General features: G+C 41.9%; 1 protein-coding gene across 3 annotated transcripts in view; it reads right to left on the reverse strand.

Annotated features, from left to right (window-relative positions):
- Window positions 1-8,528: 8,528 nt before the first annotated feature.
- The window catches only part of LOC144762234 (uncharacterized), a 407,676-nt gene continuing 393,452 nt past the window's right edge, over window positions 8,529-22,752 (reverse strand). For all 3 annotated transcript variants that reach the window (XM_078647378.1, XM_078647376.1, XM_078647377.1), the window contains 2 exons: window positions 14,610-14,750; window positions 8,529-11,421 (listed from right to left, as the gene is read on the reverse strand). In XM_078647378.1, coding sequence (XP_078503504.1) covers window positions 11,240-11,421; window positions 14,610-14,750 — 323 coding nt within the window. In that variant the 3' untranslated portion in view covers window positions 8,529-11,239. The remainder of the gene's footprint in view (window positions 11,422-14,609; window positions 14,751-22,752) is intronic.

The raw sequence follows: 22,752 nt of genomic DNA on the forward strand, positions 1-22,752 counted from the left end.
TCTGTCATACTTTTGATCAGACAAAATCCTGAAAGGAACAAGGAGAATGAGGATCAGGAACCTGAAACCTCTTAGGAGTTTTAATTTTAGAGCGATTACGTAAATCATATCTACTTTCATAAGAATCCGGCGTCGGTGACCGACCACAGGCCCTTGGCTTCTGCTGCTACTTAGACTCGTCCCATGTCTTCTTAGGAAAGACAGGATGACCGTCCTTTTCAGGAGGAGGCTTACCTTGGGACTGAGAAGATGGTCTGACCCCCAAGTCACCAGGTGACTTCATCCTGCTTCATGGTCCTTAGAATAATGAAAAAAAATCAAGCTCTTCCTCTCAGCTAGCAACTTAAGGACGGTCGTTACGGCCTTGATCTTGTCCCGGCTGGACTATTGCAACAGTCTTTATCTTAATGTACAAAAACAACACATGTACAAGTTGCAATTGGTCCAGAATGCGGCAGTCAGATTACTGTCGGATACGGCAAGGTTTGCATCGGTCAGAAGTGAGCTGAGGAAATTACACTGGCTCCCTATCCCGCTGAGAGCTCGGTTTAAGGCCCTTTGTGTGGTCTTTAAAGCAGTGAATGGCATTGGCCAGGAATTTCTTAAGCACAGACTCTCATGGTATGTTCCTAGTTGAAACCCTGCGTTCTTCTAGCTCTAAACTTGTTCAAACATCCATGTTCAAGAAAACAAATTGGGGAGGTAGAAGTTTCTTTCACTGCACCTCAAAAGCGTGGAACGAACTCCCATTTCAATTAAGAAATGCCTCTAATTTAGTCTCCTTTCGCAAGGGTCTGAAAACATGGCTTTTCTCTCAATAACTATCTTCCGCTCTCCCAGGTAACCCAGTTCCTAGCCCCAGGACACCCCAGGGTAACAGCGCGCTTTATAAGAATAAATAACGTAACATAACAAGTTATTGAGACCTAAGGGGGTGTAAACATTGGCAATAATAACCTGCAACTCACGTTCATGGTCAATGTCAGCCACAGCCGAAAGGCGTTGACGTACCATCAAGGATGCTGCCTCACCTTTAAAATGAAAACGAATCACTTCAAAGACAACCGGATTAGCTTCATTCCCAAATCTAGGGCAGAACCTGCCCCATGTTTGTTCTGCACCTGTTTGAGAACACTCAGAAGAACACTCATCGAGGGGGTGCCATAGCAAAGCGTATTCGAGGGGGTGCCATAGCAAAGCGTATACAGTGACGCAAACACCGTTCACCAGGTGTTGCATTCGGCCAAGGGGGAAATCAGACAACTAGGCAAGCACATAGTAAGGATCCTATGTTTCTCTCCAGGACCTATAAGAGGAAAAACCGCATCAAGCTGATCAATCTTTTGAGCAATCCAAAAGGGAAAGTCCTCACGATTCTGAGGACGTTTGCCGATAACTGACTTAATAGTAATGAGGCTAATAACAAGACCCCCCACAGTGTGTAGCCTGCACAGGAGGCGTATCCCCAGGCTGAGCTGCCAGAAAAGCACGGACAACAAATTTGATCAGGTGTCTAGATAGAACAATCTGGGCATATAACAAACATACTTCCGCCAAATTGGCATAGAGATAATTAGGGTACGGAGTAAAACCGTCCAAAACACGCCTAGTGGCCTCTTCAGTACTCAAGGGGCCCATTTGAACAGTTTCAGTAGGATGGGGTTGGGCGTCATTAACCCAAATCTGGTTCTCCCAGGCCATAAGAGGAAATTCAACAACTGCACAATGGCGATAAGCTGTCGGAACAATGGCAGCAGTGTAATGGTGAAAAGCATTATCATTCCCATTCACAGCATAACCCAGGAGTAAAACACTTTGAAACGGTACACAGGCTCCACCTTGACTACAAAAACAACCGGAGACCCCGCATTGGGGATTCCATGCTGCAACAAATGTTGAGTAACCACCATGTAGCAATGAACCGGAATCGCAACTGGTTGTGCCATTATTCAGAACAAAGGGATTCAAAAGGGAGCACTAAAACCTTTTAAAATTCAAGCTTGAAAAACCTACAACAATAGGTTGTCACTACAAACTGAGGAGTCAAAGCTCTCCCACCACAGACGTCTCAGAGAATCGGTGAAAGAGTGTTGTGGACAAGCACAAGCGCTACTCCGGGGTACCATGGAGGATTAGGATTCTGCGTTGGCACAAAACTATGCTTGGGACCATAGCACTTTTGTAGGCAGGGGCTGAGTCATCCTACCACCTTAGTACCTATGTGCCCGGGGCTGACTAACTATTTCTTCCTCAACACTTGACTGGCATGGTCCTTCCTCAGACCACATAGGGACGAACATCATCCTGACTCCTTGGGACTGAGGAAAGAACCCATAGCTGGCCCTTGCTCAGGCAATGCCCTGGGCGGGTAGAAATTAGTCACCCTTGCTGTTGGTAAATAAAATGAGGTAACTGGGAGTCTCGTCTGTGTTCACAAGTCGGTTCCGGGCTGATCAATAACTAACCTATAAACACAAACATCTCAGCACTTCTTTCAATTCATCCTATTCATTCACAGCTTATGTCTGTCATGTGGGTGCCAAGTTGTTTGGCGGAGGGAGGGTAGGTGGTGGGTGGCAATGAGATAAGAGAGAGATTGGGGACAAAGAGAGTGCATGGTAATGAATAAAAAGCACTTTAAACTGAATCTTTGGAGCCATGCGAGAGTGGTCCTGCTGTTTGCATGACCTTGATGCAGACAGGTCCGTGCTCTCTTGTGAAAAGTGGCGCCTGGGCTTAGCTCAGCCATGCCAAAAGACGGCGCTGGAACCACCAGGCATTGCCACTGGTTCCACTGTCTTCAGCTTCCCCTTATAAACGTCCTTCTTCTCCTCCGTTGTCTTCTGCACTGAACTCCTCTTCTCCCCGTCTGCAAGCCACTTCCTCATGCTTGGTTTTAGTCTGTCCATCCGTCGGATTTTTCCTATTGTGCGTCCCGTGTTTGTTCCTTGCCCCACCACCTTCTCTTTCTAGTCTTTTCTGTCTGTAAACCTTTTATATCTTTCTTCTCTTTCTTATCTACAGCCCTAACTGTGCTTCTGTTTTCACATGTTTTGTGGTTAACTGTGAGGACAGTCGTGCATTATTCGGGTAAGTAATCCTCTTGCAGAGTGGTTGCAGATAGTGGTTACTAAGTAAATTAGACAGAACCTCAAAATCAGAACATCAATTAACATTTTTACAACTGACAAACTTATAGTTGAGCGTAGTCTATCGGAGAACTGAAGAATAAGTACATTTAATGGGATAGTCAGATAGAAACCTTCCATTCAAGATGCAGATTTTTAGATCTGCATGTGTTCTTATCAGATCATCATGAAGGTGAAACTGGAGGGTGAGGGCAGAAATGGTGCGGGATGCAAACTTCCTTCAAGTTCATGTAACAGAAAATTATCAGCCATTATAGTGGAAAGTTCATAATCTGAGGACAAGGGGACCTAGTCATACTTGAATGAAAATAATCTAAAGGGGGGTCGGGGGGAGACTTGTGTGGGAAAGAAATGGTGCCTATAGAGTGTGCGCAAATTCTGTCTATGCAAGTAAGGCAGTGCAAATAGGTGAGGGAGAAAACCCTAAGCCCTCCATGGAGGACCCAAAGGTCAAAACATAAATATTGCAGGCCTATGCACACGCTTTTGTTAATTGTCAATTACTAGTAAGACGTATGTTACACTCCAGTATCAATTCAATGGACACATCTATCACAAATTTAGGATTAGTCTGTGTAGTTGTAATTTTCTTGTTTAATTAGAAAATCTTCCAGCCAACACGTGTTTTGTCGTTAGGGCCTTCTTCAGTGCTGCAAGGATGTAGACTGGAACATAATATATCATGGAATCCTGACATTGTTCAATACATTATGATATTTAAACCACATACCATACACCGAATGGTAAAAACCCTACATTTTCAGTGAGTGCACGCCATGTTTACATTAAGCCAGTAATCAGTGTGGTGGGATAATATATTCCTATGAACAAGTAAACACAATTTCTATACTATCTATAGAAGGTGCAAGGCTGACAGTTGCTTCGAGACCCTTCGGTACATTGGGTGACATTGATTATTAATGCGATGGTGACATTTCTGGATTACATTTGTAAGATACCGTCTTGACGGTGAGAATGAAGAGAAAACTGAGAGGAGAAGAAGATTGCCAGAGTCATTCATATTTTGAGAGAGGACAGCGAAAATCTAAATTGGGATTAATGATAGCCCCAGGATATAGTGGCTGAAAGTGAGGAGTGTAAACCCTCACCATTTGTGATTCATGCATAAAATTATTTTGTTGTTGATCATGCGATAACGCGGTGGGGAGTACCTTACCTTTCAGGCAGAGGCAAGAAGTATACAAACTCCTAAAGAAACAGGTAAATGAATTGAGTGTAAGTATATGACCACCAATAAGTAGGTCCAAAATATACTTGAGAGAGTGATAAAGAGTATATCACCTCTCCGCCGGTTGTAATTCCGATACCGGCTGGCGTATAGATAAAATATGTGATCGACTGTAACAAAATCCCTATGTTGGTTGAAGAGCAGTCCCTGCGTAAATGAGGTAGAGGAATAGTATTATCACCAGTGCTTGTGGCACAGTGATAGTCACTACATAGTGATTGCACAGCTCGAGACTCATGCCCCCAAATCTCACCTTCTTGTGTGGTGAAGGATCGCTATGTTCCGTGAGGTATATCCAAAGATTTAGACCAATGATCTTAATAGGCACTCCGAATATTAGTACCTAGAGTGGCCTAAACAAACACAGTGTAAGTAAGCCAGTAGTTTATAATAAGCCAAACTCAGTGTAAGCGAGTTTGTAGTTCATAATAAAAAGCGTTGTGTCCCCCTTTATTCCCAGACTATTGAGTAGTACCTTGTAGCGAGTGCACTGTCCGTGGTAATCCCGCTCTGAGGTTCCAATCTGACCCAGATGCAGTCACCAGGCGGCCTATAGGAATATATTATCCCACCACACTGGTTATTGGCTTAATGTAAACTTGGCGTGCACTCACTGAAATGTAGGGTTTCCACCATTCGGTGTATGGTATGTGGTTTACATATCATAATATATTGAACAATGTCAGGATTCCATGATATATTATGTTCCATCATACATCCTTGCAGCCCTGACGAAGTTGAAGGGTATATCTCTAACGACGAAACACGTGTTGGCTGGGCAATTTACGAATTAAAGAAACAAGAAAATTACAACTACACGGACTAATCTTAAATTTGTAATATAGGTGTCTTGTATTGATACTGGAGTGTAACATATGCCTTACTAGTAATTGACAATTAACACAAGCGTGTGCATAGGCCTGCAATATACAGTCATAATTGCATTTACTCATTAGTGATTGGAGTATACCCATTAACTCATACACCACTGTTTTCTTAGCCTTCTTACTAGGATTAATATATCCATTAGTAAGTAAATTTCAAGACACACTAACCTGTAAATACAGATCCAACAGGAACAATGGTATCCCTCTGTAATCCCCTCTGTATGCATTTCTTCATAAGGGCTATCCAGGATTCTGTAAGGGTTTGCTACTCCTTTTTCTGGAACATATCTTTTACATGTCCCTATATATTTCTAGTGCTCCCTCCACTTGAGTTTGGTGGCTTTACAGTTCACTGATTCCTATGGATCGAGTACAGATTCGTATTATGCCAAGCAGTACACGTAATGTACACAATAGCACCATCTGCAGCTCTGGTATCAAAGGCCTACTAAGTTAGCCATGATTCTATTCCTATTGGGTACCTTGGCTTTCAATTAATGAGATAGAAGCGATACTCCTTAGTGGAAGAGCCTTGCTTTTCCTGTCCTTCTGAAGTGGCTATCACAATGGATACCTTGGAGTTTGCATAGGACGCTCCAAAGAGGACAGATTAAGTTACATCAGTACTTTTAAATTGAAGGTAATCTTTCTGGCCCAGATGGCCGCCTTCCCATCAGCACATGGAATGAAGATGCTTGAATTAATGGCAAAGTCTTTACATATTATATAATCAAATATGGCAATACTTACCTACTTCAGCACTGTCTACTGACACTAGTGCTGAGGTTCATCTGCAAGCCTGTTAGCCCTTTATCATGACGGAGCCCTCAGGAACTGTTGCTGTATGAATGGGAGCTTTAAAATGGGGGTTCTCGTAAGTTTACAAGGTGGGATTGTGCCACTGTTTTATGTCTTTGTATTAAAAGCCAACAAGACATTTCTCCAATATAAATCGAGGATCAACACGAAGAAAGGCTCCTTGGGAGAGTGACCTTATATTGGGTAGGATAGAGGTTTCATTGTGCAGCTTCATCCAATTGATTCTTAGCTTCTGTTCAAGCTGAAATGTCTAATGTTTATCAGTGTATTCTGTTGACTCCTTCCTGGCCAGGTTTTGAGCTCAGATATATTTTATCTGTCCCGTGCTCCTTCGATTTACCCTACACTAACAGGTGATCTACTTGACCAAAAGGGTTATGATCTTCACACGTACCCGGATGATTCTGGTCAATTGGGAGCCAACAGAATTATATATGCCTCTTGGAGCATATCCCTCCAAGGCACCTCTCCATAAGGTGACAGCTTAAGAGCAATAGACTCAGGTTTTACCACTGGGGTGCAATGGATGTTTTTCCAATTTCTTTCCTGTATATTCTTTCCGGCCTACCTAGGAAGAGTAGTTAGCCACTGGACATTGTAGGAGCCATTAGGGAACTCTTGGAGTTTTACAAAAACATCATAGGTGGTGCTTGCCAGGAGAATGGTCGGGTTTTTTCTTGACAGCATTTAAGCTTCTAGGTAAGAATGGTTCTCCATCATCTACATTGGTGTAGCATATCTTTAAGATCTGCACTGCGTGGGTTCATGCATTCTGGATACAATCCTAATGGTTTAAGGAAATACATACCCACACACTAAGCATCAATGCAGTGTCTTTTCACATCAATGTTGCCTTTTGTGTTCAAGCCAAAGGACAGCACAGGGTTGGCTGTATACTCCGCAGACCTGTTGGAGAATGGGCTATTTTATGGAATAGATGAAACCACAAGACACACTTTCTGAACCAGTGACTGTAAAGGGATATATTAAAAAAAGGAAAAGACACTTAATTTCAGTCTGGATGGAAAGTGACCAATATCTGCAAGCCTGTTACACCACTCAATCATTGATGGGTAAATACGACTTTTTTATGTGGTTTGTGATTGCAAGGTATTCGAGACAAGCCTATCATTTTGGCAGCTACCAAGAGAGAGGTGTTTGCTGTTGAGTTCCTTAGGACCTGGAAGGGATAGTTGTCATATATGATTTTACCATTACCATGCAGCATCTTTGACTTGTAATTAATTTAACAGTCTTGAAGTCAATACATGCTGCACATTGCTAAACGTTTTTTGAAAACAAGAAATGCATGGAATAGGTCTCTATTTTATTGGTATTACAATGTACAACATTAGCTCTGTCAGGGCATCCTCCTGGTCTAAACATGTACAGGTTAAGCAGGGTTCTTTATGGATATCCCCAAACCCTCTTGGAAGTTAGGATGGCCCCGTTGGGGAAGATCCAGCCCCCCCTCATTAAGGGTTGAATTACACAGCCCCCATTTGCCAACCAGAAAGAATGAGTGTGGCAAGACAATGGCCAGGTGGCCGGGGTAATTTCCCGCTCAGCCCAATTATTTTCATTCACAATGCATATTGAGTACATGTGCCTGCCAGAATGGCCTAAAATGCCAGATTATGATTCATGAATGACAATTTATGGTAAATCCAAGTGAGTGACATGTTTAAAAGTAAAGATCGTCATAACAATTACCACCATAACAGCAGCATAAATATATAAGCAACCCAAACTCTACCACTTACTATAAACCTTAATTTCTCTCACTAATGCAAACCTTAACTCCCACCCAACTCCAGCGTTAAACATTATGCTAATACTAACCCTTACTCTTTCCCTAACCCAAACTACATCTGTACCTAGCCCTGTTTTGTGACCCATACCTAATTTCGACCCTCTCTGATTCTTAAGTAGGGTTACATTTTTTATTTGCTTTAACATGCTGTATTTATTTCTCCATTACTACATTTCTTTGTTACAACATTTCTCATTTTTGAGTTAGTTATTACACTTCTTTATTGTGTTTTTTTCATTTGTACAGATCAAAGTGCTATGATGCACTCTTTCTTTAATGAAGGATGCTTGAACAGGGTAATTCAAGGCTAATGTGCAATTAGTTAGCTGCCATTGTAGTTCACCTACAGAGTTCGAGGTTCTTACTTCTATTCTGCCTAACTACATACTTTCTTACCCCATACATCTAGTGTGTTATTAGAATCCTAATCAGGAGGCAATCATACTGTATACGAAAGGCTGACAACCAATTATCTATCAGTGGTAAGAGTAATGTAACCCGTCTCACTCGGTAACAGTGACCCAGAATTTGTAAATACATTTATCATACAGACCTTAGATTCACAAGACGTCAAGGAACAGAATCAATTCCAAGTTCCAAACCACTTAAAAAATAGTGCAAATATATTTATTGTGGTAAAAGAAAAAAAGAAAAACATTTCAATGTTCATTAAACAAAATATCACTTATTTTACACTGATTGGATAGTACACCCTTGAGCGAGTAAATACCTTTCCTGGCATTGAGATTGCAGAATTTAGCACCCAAGGTATTGAATTCTTCATTTGATTGTAAGTAAATTCCAGTTTACAAGCTGTAGACATGATTTATTTGTGGACTTCATGTGTTCTCAATCCTGTTTTTGGGCATGCTTTTAGTCAAGAAGAAAAGCGGCTCAGCTTGACTTCTTTCAATTTACCCCGTTGCTGTAGGGAGCCACCAAAAGAAACTCTTTTGTGCAAAACATTTGAAAGTGAAAATACAGTCTGAGCTGTGCCCTAATGAGTCTTTTAAAAAAATGATCTCATCATATTTTCTAATTTTCCCAGGAAGTGCACCCTGGCCTGTTTTCATTTCCACAACACAGGAAAGTGCTGAAAACAGGTAACAGTATTATTTTCTAGTACACTAACAATGATCTTCAAAGAGTAGAATGAATTAAATTTTAAAGAAATTATAATGCCATGTAGTCCACAAAATAATAAATAAGCTAAATAAAAGACAAACCAAATAAAATCTTCAATAACTGAACAAAATACAAAAAGAAAAAAGTTAAAAACTATAACTGTGAAGCTTTGGAAAAGTCCACCTGCAGAAAAACAGAAAGTCATCGGTACTCATTTATTTGAAAAAAAAAATGACTAGAAAAGAGAAATACATACTTAATTCATTTTATAAAGCATTCCATTAGGACACAACTAATCAAGATTGAAAAATATAATCTATCGAGGTGTATAATGGCGGTCTCTTACATTAGCATGCCTTAAGAAGGCTCTACATTATCCTAAAACATTGGTAAATAAATCAATGTTTAATGCATTCTGTGTCTGCATAGCCACCCTCTTTTAACTGTGCCCTACAGATGCCAACTCTTTTCACAGATTGTGATTGACTCAACTGTATGTCCTTGCATTGAATTCTGCTGCTTCTCTAATTCAGAGCCATAAACACTAACATTCCAGAAAACCTTCCACCTCCACTGGCCCTATTTGTCAGCATTCTGCAACCAAATGGCCCCTTCAGATAATGTCTCTTAAAAATGCTGCAGTACTGGCTCCTAGGACAATTCCGAGAATTAACAGTAGCTTGTGTTCAGAAAAAAAAAAAATCAGAAATCCAGAATCAACTATATCTCGGCGCTAAATCCATCAATTCCTGGCCACTCAAAAACAAGGTCCATTGGAAAAAAGGATGTGCTTGTGGAATTGAAAGCATTCCAATCAGACTAACCATAATATTATTAAGCCATGTTTTCCTGATGACACTAACACTGCCCAAAGGAAGTGCCATTCTCTGATATTTGGCTGTGCCTATGTATTGGCGTCCATGGCTAGACACAGAGACTAGCTTCATCAGCCAAAATGTGATTCATATTATCCTTACTATGTGGACATCGTTTCACTTGCTCCATCGCTCCACATGCTTTCTCCATTCGGCTAGAAGGTAATCTGGCCGGCTGATACTGTGATTCACAGACTTTTCATTTTTCTTTTGAGAACCCTTTCAAACTTTGATTGGTTTGTGAGGAGATTTTCAATGATACCTCAAACACTGACGAAGGCCAGACAAAAAGAAAAGCTTCCTAAAAAGGCCTTCAACATCTGTATGAACAAGCATGCCGCCATATTTTGGCTACAGAAAATGCTCTTCTGGGCAACTCTTATTTTATTTCTTCTACTATCTTCTCAACTAGTTAATTTCCCACATTTGTATGCAAATGCCATAACCTGGTCAAATCCTAACAAAATGTGAAATATTATTTGATTTACATTGTGAAAGTGGACACAAATGAGCCGAAGTTCCCAACTTTCAAGGTAATTAGAAGATATTAGAAGATTTTGTCTAGGTATGGACTTAGAAAGTTGCACATTAGTTAACATTAAGATGGGGGTTCTCTTCCATCCTTGTATAAAACCGCCCACATCCCTTTGCAGTCCTGGAAGCTACATTAGTTCAGCAAGCACTTTGCATAATCTATTTAACACATGTCTTACATGATATATGCTTTGTCTTATATTTCCCCCAATCTACCCTTATACTGTTTCACTCCTTGTGCTGCGGCATTATGCTGTGTATAAAAAAGAGACATAAAAAAGAGATTTTCATAGACCCAACAACATACAGCGTATTTCCATATTGATCGTACAAAACTGATGCTGACTATAGGCAGACGTTACCTCTCCTGGTCTTTAATGGGCGGCATCAAAACTTTGCACAGAAGCTTCATCGTGGTTACTTGGAAGTCTGACTTGCCAATAGGATGGCGGGCCGCAAGGCACAAGGCACTCTAACATACTGAGGTAAAGGTGTACTTGCCGCCACTGTGGGCACCTGGCCCTTCTCTATATAGAAAAAAAGCAGAAACATCTCGTAGAGACACGTTTACAAACTATCTAAAGAACAATATCCTCAACAACCAGGTTTGAATGAAAAGTGAACCCAGAATAAACACCTAATTTTGCCTGCTGAATGCAAGTAGTTTTGCATTTATTGAAAGACGTTGTTCATGAGTAGCTCCTTCAAGTTACTATTAAACAGGCCACCCACCCTATGAACAATTCCAACTCTTTTTAAATGCTATGAGGGACATAGCTGATGCCCAGTCACCAATGAGTACTTATAAATATGTAATCATCATCATTATCCTCATCACTGCTACGGGGCCCGTCATAGTCATGGGGTTCGTGGTGGTATTCTTCATCATCATCGCTGACGGGCGTGTTGAATGACGCAATGCTGATATCGCTCACAAAAGTAGCTGGGCTCAGTGTTCGCTCTAGATTCGCTGCAGGAACAGACAACATAAATCAGCAAATTAAAACACGTATAGCACACTTCAAGTTATAAAAACTTTTTGGAAGATTTATTTCCCTTGTACTCTTCAACACATGATGCAACAATCACAGAAATATTATTTTCAAAACTAGCCAAGCCGGTGAAAGAAATTAGGGGGTTAATACACTCGCTACAGAGCGGTGGGTATCCTACAGCTCGCAATTCGACATTTTGGTATGTTCGATGCAACCTGATCAATGCACTGCTTGGATATTTAAGGGTAAAGCACAATATAAAGTTACATACCTGTATCCACAGCTCTCCATTGTGCACAACTTTGAGATATTCATATTATTAGATAAGAGTCCAAGATCAAAGGGATTTTAGGCTAGCCTTGAATGACATGGAATCAGCAAAGCCCACTGAGTTCTATTTTAAGTTACTGAAAAGATGCCAACCATTTTTTTTTTAATGGGAGGGCCGATGGAGGTTACTTTGTAGGTAAATAATGTTTACTAACTTTCAAGGTAATTCGAAGATATTAGCAGATTTTCTCTAGGTATGGACATAGAAAGAAGCACATTAGGTAAACATTAAGATGGGGGTTCTCTTCTATTCTTGTATAACACCGCCCACACGCCTTTGCAGTCCTAAAAACTACATTACATCTGAAAGCATTTTGCATAATATATTCAACAAGTGTCTTGCATATTATATGCATTGTCTTTTATTCCCCCCCATCCATCCTTTTACGTTTCCACTCTGTGTGCTTCAGCATTATGAACTGATAACAAAAAAGGGAGATTTTCATAGACTCCATCACTATGCTAACGTATTTCCACAGTGATTGTACAAAGATGTTGCTGACTATAAGCAGACGTCACCTCTCCTGGTCTTTAATGGCCGGGATCCAGACTATTTCAAACTTCTTCATGGTGGTCTCTTGGAAGTCTGACTTGCCAATAGGCTGGCTAGATGTCAGGCACAAGGCACTCTAGCATAACTGAGTGAAGGTCTACCTGCTGCTACAGTGGACACCTGGCTCTTCTCCCATCAGTGTGCAGGCTGACACCTAAAAGTTGATGTCATTGGGATAACACCACAGCTCTCACAGCGCACTAGACTTCACTTGATTCCACTTTGTTAGCAAGGAGGGAAAACAAGATTTCTGCACTGAAGGACTCCACATAGAAAAAAGTTTAGTAGGTGACACGTTTGTGAAATAGCCATAGAACAACATCCAGTTTCTAATTAAATGTGAATCCACACTGGACACTTAATCTTTCCTGCCGAATGCAAGTAGTGTTGCACTTATTGAAAGAAGTTGTTCATGAGTAGCTCCTTCAAATTAATATTGAACAGGCCACCCAGCCTATGAACAATTCTAACTATTTTTAAATGTTATGAGGGACATAGCTGAATAAAATTCGATTGGGATACTATCTAAGTCAGTATTATACATATACATTTTATAAATTTACCACAATTATATTTAAATGAACCATCTAATCTTTTTAACAATGCTGCAAGTGAATAATTCAACATCGATCACATAAGCGCGAGTGTATGACGCATTACTGACTACAATTCCCATGAATCCTTGTAGTTTCAGCCAATGCGCGGGTGACCAATCACGCTCGCGGAAAAACGATAAGGAAGCGCCCTCCTCTATCCGCGGCACCTCCCCAAACAGCCCGGCAGGCTGCTGGAAGTACCGACGGAGAGGTAAGGGTGTGCGCGAGATCTTGATTAACCCATTACTGTTTGTACTTTAAACGGCAATGTATCAGAATGAGTGAGCGTGCACTTGAGTTGAATGACGTGACTCAGTGCACGCGCTGCATTCAATTCGACTGCATGTCATAACGAGCGAACGTGTAATGCAATGAAACAACGTGACTCAATGGGTGCGCTGTGCTTATCCTGACAGCGTGTCTGTGCTGAACAATTGGCTCTACTCTTTCAATTATGAAAACGAAAAAATGTATAACAATTAGAACTTGACAACCTAAAATGTTTCGATTCTGAAGCATACAGATTTAAAAATGGATTACTGTGTAGCCTCTAGATAGGTATCCTCTTTTACATCAAATGCATTAAAAATCATAATGAATAAGGAACAGTCCAAGGAATCACCATTGGACATAGTGAATAATCTGTTTACTATATGATCAATAGCCTATGTAGTGTGCTAGCAAGCACTATACAGGGAATGAGTCTGACATGATGGTAGCTGTCATATATTTCAACTCGACTTTTTCATATTTTCTGCACAATAGAGCGGTGCTTCATTTTTCCTGAGCTGTTTGCCAGGTGAGGCGAGGCAATTCCCTTTACAAATTAAGGCGAGCCATTGATAATCTGCACAATGGTATGCATATTATGGTCATTGTGCCAAGATGTTTTTAATTCAGCAATGTTTTCTGGTAGCCATTACTAATGAAGGTGTCATGGCTTTCTTTATATTTTATTTCTTATCTATGTGTGGGCATGCTGGCGTTTTCACAATCGGACCCTATGATCAAAGGAGGGAGAATGGAAGTGAACAGGTGACATTTAGCATTTCTGTTCACAACTGTCCATTTTTGTCATGAAATGTCCTTTTGTGTTTATTATTTCTTTCACGTAAGCAGTAGCAATTAAGTTTATGGGTCCTCAGGAAGCGGCAGGTACATTATTTGACCATTAATAGTCCGCAGAAACATGTCGACCAGATTACCCAGTCAGAAGTTATTTGTTTGAACCATCTGACTTTTTTGCACTGTATTGTTTTTAATGTTGGAGGAGCATGACTTCAGAATAAAGTTATATTGCATGCATCATCCAATCTTATGTTTAGCACATTCACTTTTTCCACTTTTGCACTGCTCTCAGTTACTAGTGATTAACACCTACCAGACATTCATTTTACATTAATCATCTCCTCTACACATTCATGGAGATAGATTAGTGGACAAACTACTGTGAAGTAGACCAAATGATGTACTGGGTGACACGGAACGAGTAACTGATGGACATTTTTCACAGAGGTTAATTGTCCAATAGTCTGTCTTCTATTTTAACATCTACTAGCAGACACGTAGCCAGCCCCACACATATGGTATTTTGATCATACTGCTAGACCCACAGTTATCTCTTGTTTCTTATGGACATAGCTGATGCCCATTCACCAATGAGTACTTAAAAATATGTAATCACCATCATCATAATACTCATCACTGCTATAGAGCCTGTCAAGGTCTTGGACTTCCACATCATCATCGCTGACAGGCGTGTTGAAGGACGCAATGCTGATATCGCTCACAAAAGTAGCTGGACTCAGTGTTGGCTCCGGACCCTCTGCAGCAACAGACAACATATATCAGCAAGTTAAAACATACATAACACACTTCAAGTTACAACAATTGTTTTGGAAGGTTTACTTCCCTTGTACTCTTCAACAACATGATGCAACAACCACAGAATCATTGTTTTCAATACTAGCCAAGCTGGTGAGATAACTTAGGGGGTTAATACACTCGCCACAGAGAGATGTGAATCCTGCAGGTCGCAATCTGACATTTTGGTATGTTCGATGCAGCCTGATCAATATACCACTTGGATATTTAAGGTTAAAGCACAATATAAAGTTACATACCTGTATCCACAGCACGCCGTTGTGCATAGCTTTGTGATATTCATATCTTCAACATAAGCCCTCTGGATCAAAAGGATCTACAGTTAGATCTGAATGACAGGGAGTCAACAAACCTCCCGCCCCCCCACCCCCGAGTTCGATTTTAAGTTTCTGGAAAGATGTCAACCTCTTCTTTAAATGGGAAGGGCCAGAGGAAGTTACTTTGTAGGTAAACAACTTCTCTTCAATAATGGCTCTGAATTCAGCAAGATGAGGAAGGATGTTTCAGCAGCAACATGTTAACGTTTTATCTGCCTCCTTTTCTTTCAAGCTTTTCTACAGAAATCGCTGTGTATGCGTCTTAAAAACCTTTACTGGAAGAGAGTCAACAGGGAAGTAATCAGCACTGGAGATCTAATGGCATCCAGAAATATTTTTTACGTGTCCGACTTCTCATTTTGAATTAGTGACAATATGCAGAGTTTGCTAGAAGTTCCCAGACTCTGACCAATAGGCTAAGTGATCTACCACAGGGGCAGATTTCAAATCCAACTTTAATTCCAGAGACAGTCAACAAGTCACCAGTAGCATGCATGCTCTTTGTCAATATCTGGAAGTGGTCATTAAACACACACACAATCCAGGTAGATCTTCTCCAGACTGGCTGAATTTGTTGCATATATAGATACAAGTCTTCGGAAGCTGAGCTCCCCATTTCACTTGATCATTCTAGCCAAAAGTAGAGTGTCCAATTTGTGAAGGGCCTACTAATCTGACGCAAAGAGTTGTGTCCAACAACGCGGCGGCTTTTGAGCTGCAACTCCATCTAGATAGGGGTTCTAACTCTCCCCAAGCCCTCATGCTTTCTCACAAGAATAAAAAGTAGCTAAGTAAATCACAGAGAAGAGCGGCTAGTTTTGCAGATATATATGTATGTACTTGGAGATTGTATGTTGTGAACCCAGCTAAAAGTGCTGAAGGGATTCAAAACAAAAGTTATAGTTCATGCATTTTGTAGGAATAGCTGGTTTCTGAGAACAAAGGTAAATGTTTACGGTGTTGTTACGTAGTGTTCTTTCTTTTAAATCTGTTTTATTGAGAAATATCATCCACTTATTGCACCAAATATTATTGTACACGGGTTCTAAGGACATGGAGTGTATACAATGTATGTCACCAAGATCCCCAGAAAAAAACGAAATTACTGAAGTGGCTTTAACAATTGCAGAAGTTATCACCCACATTTGAGACAGTGGAACACTGAAGTTTCAGACTTTTGAGTCGAAAACGTGCCCCAGAACAGTATTTTGAAAGGGGCTGAGAGGAGGGGGAGGGTTTTTTTACACCGTAGCTTAATAATACCAAAAAGAACAAGGGGGAAAAGGAAATGGGTGAAGCAAAGGCACACAAACAAATCACCATTCCCAAAAAGGACAGCATTGGGATCCAAGGGGTATATTTATGTTAAAACAAAGATACGGAACTGTTGCATATCTCACGTTCTCAAAGCATGGAAAGGCATCATGTATGATCCAAAAACATTTAAACATGTGCAGACAAGCTAAGTGGTACGGAAAGGGATAGAGTGGAGAAGCAAAGGAAACAAAATGTCACCCAAAAAAGAGAGGAAACCCCTGTAGAAGAGAGAACAGAAGGGGGAGGAAGGCCCATGGGAGGTCACCTCCATGCAGGTGTCTAGAGGAGTATGGGAGACCAATTACGCGCTATCTTTGTCCAGCCCCCAAAGTTCATCCGTACAAGAAGGAAGTATGGTATCCTCAAAGAGGTGTAAGGCCTGAAGCATCAGGGGCTGGAGTTTGGCGTGTTCGAGTGTGCAGAAGTAATCTACCAATGGTTGCCAAGTGTCTGCAAATTGAGTCTTGCGAAGATGAAGCCGATGCGAGAGAAGTTCCATTGCCATGGTATGCCACAGGCGGGTGACCCATGCGGTCACTGGGGGCGCATCAGCCTTCTTCCAGTATGCAGTGTTCTTTAAAATAGTGTTGTATTCAGATCTTTTGTAAGTTGTAAGGTCAGACATGATGGATATAGGGATAGTATTCCAGATCCTGGGTGCCCAGAGTGGGAAGCCTTGTTTTTTCTTTCCTGAATTTGTTCGTCTCCAGTATGATGGTGTTCTGGCAGGTTTGCCACGATGCAGGCCATGATGGTTTTGTAGATAATGCAGCTGTTTTTGTAGATTGTATGAGTCAGGGTCAGTTGAGTGCATTCAGGGTGGAGCTGATGAAGTACATTTCTTTGATGGTGAGGTTAATGCCAAGGGGACTCAGAGTTTCTTGGCATTTGGTAAATTAAACTCCATCCAGGACCATGTCTGTTTGGACTAGTTGTTGCTTGGTGTTTTTGTCATACAGGAGGAATCTGTTTATTGGGGTTGAGCTTCAGGTAAGTGCTGGAGGTCCAGGTCTGTGTGTGACGATGAGGGTACAAGATGGCCTTCATGGATATGTCAATAATTCTCCTCCTGTATGTTTCAAGAAGGAATCCCAATGGCTTTAACAAAAGAAATATCATCCACTTATTGCACCAAGTATTATTGTACATGGGTTCTAAGGACATGGAGTGTATACAATGTGTGTCACCAAGATCCCCAGAGAAAACGAAATTACTGAAGTGGCTTTAACAATTGCAGAAGTTATCACCCACATTTGGGACAGGGGAACACTGAAGTTTCAGGCTTTAGAGTCGAAAACGTGCCCCAGAACAGTATTTTGAAAGGGGCTGAGAGGAGGGGGAGGATTTCTTAACACCTTAGCTTGCCAGGAAATTCGAAGATTCCATTTAATGAGAGAAAGGGGAAATCAGTACACGTAAAAGAGAAACCAGAGTAATGGAGGGAGTGTGATTGGTATAAGATTGGAGAAGGATGGCTTTTGGAGTCAGCAAGTCCAAGAATTATATTTCAGAGCGAAGACTGAGAGTCACCATGCAGCCCAGTTTTTCCAATTTCGGCAGCTGCAAGGAATGAACATGAAATGGAGAGATGTATGGATGACACACAATTAATCAAAAGTGATGTGCGTACTGGAGTTAAAGTAAAGTGGAAAGCGCCTGACAGTATCAAGAACCTCTTAATAGTACATGTGGGTGTTGTAACCGTTGCTCACAGATCATTATAACTGGGAGTGAATTGTATACCCATTGTTTCCATCACCCAGCGTCTCCCCTATCAAGGTGTTTATTATGCCTCCATCCACGCACCATTTAGCCCATTGATAATGATAACGTTAACATCTGCAAAGCTAAGCTTGGGACCTTGTCCTGAAATTGTGAGATGGAGTCCTTGGCCCAAACAAGCTATTCAAGGTGCATCCAGTTATTGGTTATTCCCACTCCCCCCTCAAGAAGAGGACGATGGAGCTCAAATTATACCTGCTTCTTGAAGCAGTCCCATCATGCAACTAGTATTTAAAAAGAGTGATGCCTGTGCTCCAGGGATTATTGGCTGATACAGTCGCTGGTAAACACCGTCCAAAGGTTTTTCTAAACTGCTTCTTCGCGACTATGAGGCCTGAGCAGTGGGTGTCAACTTAATTTGTCTACACCAGAAGGACTTCAGACCAAAATGTGAAACCACACAATTGTCTTAAATGATCTGTCGGACCACAACATGAAGAAAAGCATGAAGAAGAGATGGTTATGGGCAGAGCAACAGTGAGGAATCCTGCTCCAAATACGGTGGGCCTCCAATAATGTAGGCAGAATTACAATGGCTATAAGGTAAAACTTCTTCCAATGAGTAGCTTAAAACAAAGGTCCGGGCTTGCACCCCTTTTCTCTAGCATTTATAGACCAGTGACTCAGTATTACTCAACTAGACCCCAGCTGGTGTTAAACAAGTGTTATAGTGTGCACACTTCATGTACCTGTACCCGGAGTAAAGATTACTATGCATGTTAATAAATCAGAATACATATTTGCACAGTGACTAGTTTATATTTTCACGGTGGAAGGTACTTTTGTAACAATTCATTCCCATATCATACCATTGTTTTTTGTTTAGACTATTTCTTGCCCAGGTATTGGGGGATCATTTGGGCAAACCCCTATATGTGTATATGAGTTGTATTGCACCTTTTTAGGTGTTGGTTATCGATTAAGATATATTCTGTGATTGATAGACACACATGATAAAGAACTTATCAGTACACTAGCAGTAATCGGATCTCCGAGTTAGTTGATTCTGTAGTGATATGCCAGAGCCCCATATAGTCAGTTACACTGACGACCAAATCATTAAAAGTGCTAGAAAACCCTTCATTACTAAGTGGAGACTTACCAACCTCTATGATAACCAACTTGGACAAAGCAGAATGATTGAAACAGCTAAAAAAAGAAAAACATCAGAACACAATTACACGCTCAGGTATTACTGGAACACTTAAAAAAATGACTCAATACCACTGGGGTTGCAAGTTATGAACATACCAGTCATCTTTATTCTTGACAGATCATATCTATTACAATTTATTGGAGTAAGCACTAAATGCTCCAGGGACTGGCTTGCTATGTCAATAGAGATAGCTTTACGAATTAGCGAAACTGAACTAAAGCAACAGGTGGCAAGATGTGGGATTTACTCCCTTTTCTTTTCAACACAAAGGAGCAGAGAACCTCCTCACGTCTAGGAGTCATGGGCTAGTGGAGAGAGTGGGCATAGTAGTAGGTATCATTTGTTATGTTATGTTATTGGAATTTGTAAGAAGCGCACGATTACCCATGGGTGTCCTGGCGCTGAGCTATGCCTAAACATAAGTCAAAGCGATCAGAGAGAGAAAAGCCAGGTCTTCAGGCCTTTTCTGAAAGATAACAGATTGGCAGCATTCCTCAGGTGGAACGGCAACTCGTTCCACGCCTTGGATGTGCAAGTGATAAAGCTCCTCCCTCCCCAGCCGGCTTTCTTGAAGGTCGGTGTTTGGACAAATTTAGCACCCAGGGAACGAAGCGCCCTACCGGGGATATACCATTTAAACCTCTGCCTCAAGTGGTCAGGGCCAATACCATTAAAGGCCTTGAAGGCTATACAGAGGGCCTTAAAACGAACCCTCTGTTTCACCGGGAGCCAATGTAACCGAGTTAGTTCTGTTCGGACTGAGACAAATTTGGGTATACCTGACAATAGTCTAGCCGCAGCATTTTGAACTATCTGAAGCCTATTAAGCAGTTGTTTCTGGGCATTCAGATATATGCTATTGCAATAGTCAAGTCGTGACAGAACAACCACAGATGCAGTTGCATGGGTGCCAGGGGTGTGATGCATCAAATAAACCCCAATTAGGTTTGTTTTACTGTCTTTTCCTGATTATGTTGGGGCCTACTATTGTTACCATTGTTTTGTAAGTGTTGCTTTGGGCCTCGGACCAATGGCCCAAGAGAAGTGAAAATGTAATCAGGGGAGACACATTAGCTTAGGCGTCAGAGAGATGACAGAGTGGGGAAAGGGGCAAGATGGGGGCCCATTTTTTCAATAAGGGGCAGAGAAGAACGCCACTTCACAAAGCAGTTGATCTCATTACTAAAGTAGATGCAGTGGCCCTCGGGCCCAGAAATGACAGGCCCACTGCATAACAATTATGACTGACTTCATTTATAAAAGAGAATTGTAGGCTTTTCTTCCTAGCATTAGAGGTGGGGGCATCCTTGCTGCAAAGTGGTGGACAACATGCCAGAGCTCATTTTATTCTGAAAGGGGCAACAAATCTGTTCCAGGATTGGAGTGATGGCCATGCATAGTGAGGAAGAGGTGAACGAGGCACATCACACAGTCTGCTACTCAAGGCTACAGCTATCATTAGCGCTACATGTGGAGTTGCATTGGGTCTCAGGAGTGTGAGGGGCTTACAACACCCCAAGTATCAGAAGTTGTGTTATTGCTTGATATATTTGCTCTTTTACATGGGTCACATTTAGTGTGGATCATCAGTTACAGTAAAAGTACTCCTGAAATTGTAATCCCACCCCCTGCACTTGTCCTGGATCTTTCCACTACCCCAAGTACTGACAAAATTTTGGAGGGGGGCCTGACTTGAAAACCACTGGGTGCATACCTACCGGCTTCCCATCGCCCTGACAGTGACCTGCAGAAATGGTTGATCTAAAGTTGTTTACAGAACGGTAAGCTAAACCTTAAGCGGCCTTATCTGAAATGAAGAATAAGACATGGGATAGTTCTGCCCCCACAGGATCCACGTGCTGGTCCAGGCACCAACCCACCCAGCCTTTCCAGGCTGAAGAGTATTGTTTCCTTGTTGAAGGAGCCTAAGCTTGTTTTATGAAAGCTGTAGCTTTGTCCGAAAACCCCGGCATTTTCCACTGTTGCCAGAAAGCCGCCATTCCATCAGTGACAGTCACCCCAAAAGTACTATCGGATGCTACTCCTTGTGAGCGCCCAGGAGTAGAGACTCCGACCAAGGGAGCATCCTGGGGAGATCGCAGCTCATCTCCAGTAACACCGGGAACCAGGGCTGCGATCTCCACAGGGGTGTCACTAAAATCACCTCCGCCTGCTGCTTGACAATATGTGGTGTCACTCTGGGAATTAGAAGGAATGGTGGAAACGCATAATTCAACGCCCTTGACCAATCGTGAAGGAAGGCATCTGTCGCCTTCGCTGACGGGTCCGGTCTCCAGCTGAAAAAGCTGGGAATCTGCCGATTCAGCCTGGATGCAAACAGGTCTGTGTGGCAAGCACCCCAAATTTCCTTCAACCACTGGAATATGCTCAGCTGTAATTGCCAATCGCTGTAATCTCTGAGGTGTCTGGAATTCCAGTCCACTACCAAGTGGATTGACCCGGAATGTACTCCGCTATTACCGTGATCTGACAATTCAGGCAATAGTGCCAAAAGTCTTTGGTAATCTCTACTAGTAGAGACGATCTTGTGCCTGCCAACTTGTAGATATACCTCACCCTTGAAATGTTGTCCATCCTGAGAAGGATACAACATGAGGTCTGCTTGGGAGATAATGTCCGAACTGCAAAAGAACCCTCCAGGAGTTCCAGACAATTGATATGTAGTGATAAATCCTGGGGAGACCACCTTCCGCCTGTGGAAATGTTTCCGCAACACGCTCCCCAGCCCCAACAGCTGGCGTTGGATTCGACGGTAATCTCAGGTTGCGAGCCGAAAATTGCTCTGCCGTTCCATGCTTCCACGTGGCACAGCCACCACTGCATCTCCTCTCTCACTTCTTGCAACAACGGGACTAGATCCGTGTAAGACAGAACTTTGTGGAGATGTTGAATTTTCAGCCTCTGCAGGGCCCTGTAATGTAGAGGGCCTGGGAAAATCGCCTGAATGGAGGATACCAGTAATCCCACTACTCTGGCAATGGCTCTGAGAGAGACCACCTGCTTATTGAGGATTGCCATAATCTCCTTATTGAGGTCTTTCAACTTCGTTTTGGGGAGGCACAATTGGGCCGCCTGGGAGTCTATCACGAAACCCAGGAAATCTATTGTCTATGTCGGACAGAGAGCCGACTTGGGTTGGTTGATTACAAACCCCAAACTCTGCAAGAGAGACATCGTTAGTTGAAGGTGGTGAGTAGCTAACTCCGGACTCTGTGCCATGATTAAGATATCATCCAGATAAATAATCATGCGAACACCCTGCTCCCGCAAGTGAGCCACAACCGGCTTCATCACCTTGGTGAAGCACGAAGGAGCTGAGGATAGCCCGAAAGGAAGGGCCAAATACTCGA

Source organism: Lissotriton helveticus, chromosome 6 (genome assembly GCF_964261635.1).
Source record: "Lissotriton helveticus chromosome 6, aLisHel1.1, whole genome shotgun sequence".
In the NCBI taxonomy this organism is placed as follows: Eukaryota; Metazoa; Chordata; class Amphibia; order Caudata; family Salamandridae; genus Lissotriton; species Lissotriton helveticus.